Source organism: Limulus polyphemus, unplaced genomic scaffold (assembly GCF_000517525.1).
Source record: "Limulus polyphemus unplaced genomic scaffold, Limulus_polyphemus-2.1.2 Scaffold576, whole genome shotgun sequence".
Classification (NCBI taxonomy): Eukaryota; Metazoa; Arthropoda; class Merostomata; order Xiphosura; family Limulidae; genus Limulus; species Limulus polyphemus.
Genome location: NW_013666186.1, coordinates 358620 through 363802, shown reverse-complemented (window position 1 = coordinate 363802; position 5183 = coordinate 358620). Strand labels below are relative to the sequence as shown.

The following is a 5183-nucleotide window of genomic DNA, read 5'->3' as shown; positions in this document are numbered from 1 at the left end:
CACACCCCCAAATGAAAGAATAGACCATTCCAAGCTTTTACTTGTTGTTAAACAAATGTTTAAACAACTCTATTCAACAATGATATTATAGATTTGTGTCAGACATTTTTATGGATCTGATGGGGATCCTGTGGATGATCATCCTACTGACAATACCTCGGTGAGTGACAATTATGGATGTGAGGGATGGATCTGCTTCACCCAGTGATGTTCCAGTTACCTTAAAGTTAGTTGTGGCTTGAAAAACATGATTGCTAATTGTTTGGATTGCTTCTGAATGAGAAAAACTAGATATTTTGGGTTTTACGAGTAGGAAGCAAATGGTCGAAAAACAAGAATAACGAAGGTGGGCAACTGTCATAACCGACTGCCCATTGCACCTGTAACTAGCAGGGGAGTGTACATGTCTTTATCAACAGTAAAAGCTAATAATACTCTACATAATCAAAATCGGCAATAGAAATTGGGCCAATTGTGCACTATAATATTCAGCAATCAGTAACTTCCAATTGTGACATGATCAGTAAAACAGTACCAAAACAACTCTGAAAAAATGCCTATTTTGCCAGAAACAATAGAGCTGGATAAAAATGTACAGCCAAAAATGCAATCTACAGACCAGAGTATAAAATTTGTGGAAAGTCATACATCAATGAAACAAAACAACTCCAACATACCTTCATCAGTGCCCTAAACAAATGGGAACCAGCAAAATGTTCTCCAACTGAACATTATTTAAATAACCATGGTTTTCCACTATTGAGTGAACCTTGCCCTTTCAACATCAAAATTCCAGCAAAGACAAAAGACTTAAAAGAAAGAAAGTTCACCAAAGACAAAAATCCTAAAATCAATAGAGACAAAGGGTGGTGTATATAATCAACCTTCCTTCGTCAAAGCTAACACATCCAGCTCGCTGAAACTACTTTATGTCAGTGTATTTAATGTTTGATACAAGTTTATTTTTATTTGCATCTCGTTGAAAACACACAGCAAATTCAACTTGTAACTTTTATAAAAATATATATTTTATTATATATAAAAATAGTTTCATACTTTAAACAATACACAGTTGAAAAACATTCTGATGTGTTTTTAATGTACCTTAAACTAGAATGAAAACATTAGTTGCATGTTCACAAATCTCCATGTGTGTTCCTGCACTGTATCCCCTTGATGAAATTGTACAACCAAAACATTGGGAAATAAAAGTTTGTTTCATCCAATTACTCAAGAATGTCAAAAATACTTCAGTTTGCACTACAAAAATTACAAAATGGAAAAACATATGATCATATCTGATTGGTGATTTGCCAAATAGGAGCTATATTACAAATTCTGAAGAAGCACAAATTATGTTTGATAGCTGCTGTTTTTTCATGGAGTATAATACCAAAAATTAGTGACAGAAAAATCCATTTCAAAAGAAAATTCCAAACCTAAACATTTTGGAGATTTTTTTAGTACATAATAATATAAATGTGGTCAAAAACTTCAAATGTCAACAATACATCGAATATTAGAAGATTTTTATCCAAAATTTGGGAGAAACCATTAGATAAAGTTAAATTAAAGTATAAATGATTTAGCTTTGTAATATAAGTTAACAGAAAATGAAAAGTTCAGAGAAAAAAAAGTGAAACTTTACGTGATACTTAAGGCATTTGTCACACCTTAGACAAAACACACTTCAAAATATACAAAAACTAACTCAAAGTTATTTGTAAAGCCATATGGCAGAATTCAGTTGATATTCTTTGAGGAGGTTCACACTCAGGTATAGTAAATGAATCATGAACAGTCTGTGTGGAATATCCTGATTTGTTCTAGTACAGATGCACTAAAAAAGGATATCTCAAACCTCCCATATTTTTAAGATAGATAACAGAATGGCCTAATGTAATTGGGTTTTGCTTCACTGATATGCTGTCTTCAGCAAAGTAACTGGGATATTCAACTGAATGTTACCCTTTGGCCAAAGCAAATGAGAATATACCCACTTTCCATATTACATGTCAATGAATGCCAAATTAAGCTTTTTTTAGTAACCTTATTGTAAATCCTGTTCAGAGGATGTGTTTATAAGACTTGAAGATGTTTTCTGACTAATCAATTGTGTGAATAAATTTACAAAGGCCAGTAAGAAATTAAGTTTCTCTTACAAAACAACAAAGAGTCCCCAGTGGGTCTGGAATTTTAAGTAAGAATTTGGATTTCAAATTTACAACCATAAATTTATCTCTTTCTATAATTTTTCTATCACATTCTACACTTCATAATTTCTGTAAACTTTTATCCTCATGATAACCTTTATCTGAATTATTGCAAAGAGCTTTAACAATTTACAGCATTTATTACCAAACTTTCTCATAATAAATATTTTTTGTTTTTCACCTCTTGTTTTTGATAGTAAAATCAGTTTATCTAGTGTCACCAATAACATAATAAACCATACAAATTTATAATCAGAGCAAACATCCACAGAGCTTAAGCTAGTCTACATAAGTGATACACTAAAGACTTAAGTGATAAATATAAACAGTAAATTCACTAAAGCTTTGAAAACACACTATAAGAAAAATAATTTAAACAAACTGAACATTATATTTTATCTTTACTTCTATTTATCAAAACTATGAGTAAAAAATGACTTTCGCAGTGGTTATGATATTTTTCATTATTCTACTATCTATCTAAGTTATGTTACCATTTGTCATGATAAATACATTTATTTTGGTTTATAAACTACTTTTTGGCTGCTATTTTATATTACTATTATAATTTGATATTTTCTTTTAAGTTCATAAAATACAATTTCAACTTACTCCAGGATTTCTTCTTTAATTGCAATGTTACCATTCACCATCTTCTGAATGATATAAGCATGGTCTTCTTCGGATAAATGTTCCCTAGAAACAAGGGGCAAATAGTCTGCTGGTTGAATAGGGTCACCAGAGTTTAACCAGAGATCACGGGCAATATTCTCTAGTGTTGCACGCTTTTCAGGGTCTCTAATAAGCATACTTGATATCAACCTGTCCCAAAAATGATTAAAAAGTTAAATTTTCTGAATAATTAAACATAACAGAACTTAAAGAAACAAAATTACAGTTACCTCCACTTTAACTTTTAATAAGTAAATAAAAAATATAAATTAGTGTGCAAATTTATTAAAACACCTCAATGGTTGTCATTTTATCAGTTTTACACACAAAATAGTCATTTATTTGCTATAGAAATTAATTTGTAATTATTGCAAATTAATCTTACAGGAAACTATTGAGTACACAAATAATGGCTTAAAGTTTCTTTAATGTTAATATTTAGTTTAGCAGCTTTTGCCATCAATAATATTTTGGAATCTTTGTGGAAAGGTCTTTGGTGTAATTTGATTCCATTTTATCTTGAAAGTCAAAAAAAAAGAAAACATAAAACAACATTTTACCAAAAAAAAAAATGTCATTTATTTAGGAGGTTCTAAAAATGAAATATGAAAACAGTAAGATGAAAATGAGTATTTTTATTCTTGGCATGAATATCACCTTTCACTCAGACTGATTCACTGAAGGCTTCATAAATTTCCACACAAATCTTTAGTCAAAATACTTTATTAGAAAAACATGATTTTCAGTGTAAAATAGACTTGTCATGTTTACTAAATGTCTGTTAAATATCATGAATGTACATATAGTAAATTCAGAGTTATTGCGTGTATAACCAACTACATCCTTATAAGGTTAAACAGACCACTGGAAACAATCTATACTACTGACTTAGAAATTATCTGAGTGTGCTACAATGTTTTTTAACCTAAACAATTATTTTAGCCAACAAATTCATGAAGTTAACTTCTAATTAGGCTCCAACTTGTTTTCAATGTATAGCTAAGCCCTGGATACATGTAAAAAGTTTAACTTGTATAGCCAGATTATTATTTTTTTAAATTTAATTCTAACATCTTTTTATGTTTTATTGGCTAGTTGAGTTAAATGGTCTTTTAAGTAATTAATTGTACAATACTGCAGCAAAATGCACACTTCAGGATCCAAGCTGCTAGATTGTTATAGATTGTTACGTACATACATCTTCTCTTACTCATGCTAGTCTGCCCTATTTTTTTTTTTGGGGGGGGGGGGGAGAGTGGCACATTATGCAGTTTATCTTAGCACAAAGCTACACAGTTGTGGTGGTATTTTGACATACTATGGTTCCTACCCTCTTGTTTAACATATAATTTTTCATAACTTCACAGATGCAGAAGTATGTGATTACAACACACAATTTGTTTCTTTTTCCCACGCTACCTATTTTAGATAATTCACTTGTGGTATTGCATGCATTTCTCATGAGAATTTCCGTAAAGTTCAATTTCTTATGTACATGTAGACAGTGATCTTTTCTAGTGGCAGATCAGGTAATGCCCTGAGGATGTAACCTTGCTTACTTTTTGATGGGAATGACCAACAGTCACAAAAGTAGTGCATAAACTATCAGAACAACAGCATTATTGTTTCTTGTATACATATTGCCATGTTTTCTCAATCTGGAACAGTTCTTAGAAATAGACCTCCATTTCATAATATCTCTTAAACTTTACCTCACTGGACAGATTGTAACATTTATTTTAAAATTCCAAGGAAATTATTATGCCAGTAGTTACTTTTTAAATAAAGTGTGTTTTGTGGCCAAAAAAATACCCAGCAGGGCACTGTGTGTTATTAACTCTTTCAACCCGGGCTTGGTTTCTGGGACTGATCTCATAACCATTTTATGCTTGTTATAGTTTTCATGCTATAACTTTTAAATTAGTAAGCGAACCTTAACGAAGTTTGGCAGTTTATCAGTAAACATTACAATGCTTTCCTCCACAAAATATCTAATCTTTTATTAAGTCTTAAGGTTTTTAAAGCAATGTTTCTCTCATGCCTTTTTTTTTCTTTTCACACCTTGCCTATCTATCATGCAAAGTAATTTTCATTTTAAGATTAAAAATACTTTTATGCATCAGAAAATTTTGAAATTTCACAAAAGTCTGGACAGTTATCAAACGTTTTTTAAGAAAAAAAACTTTATATTTTATCTATTATTTTCAGTTAATAATCTCTGTATGGGTTTGGTAGATTTGAAGGATCTCACAACCACAATAAAAATTAAGAAATAAACATAAATTATGCCTCTTTCAT

The 5183-nt window shown here is 30.5% G+C and overlaps 1 protein-coding gene across 1 annotated transcript in view; it reads right to left on the bottom strand.

Moving 5' to 3' along the window:
• Positions 1-5183, bottom strand: part of LOC106459212 (hormonally up-regulated neu tumor-associated kinase-like) — a 61300-nt gene that overhangs the window by 12158 nt on the left and 43959 nt on the right. Inside the window, exon 3 of the mRNA XM_022385657.1 lies at positions 2826-3035. Coding sequence (XP_022241365.1) covers positions 2826-3035 — 210 coding nt within the window. The remainder of the gene's footprint in view (positions 1-2825; positions 3036-5183) is intronic.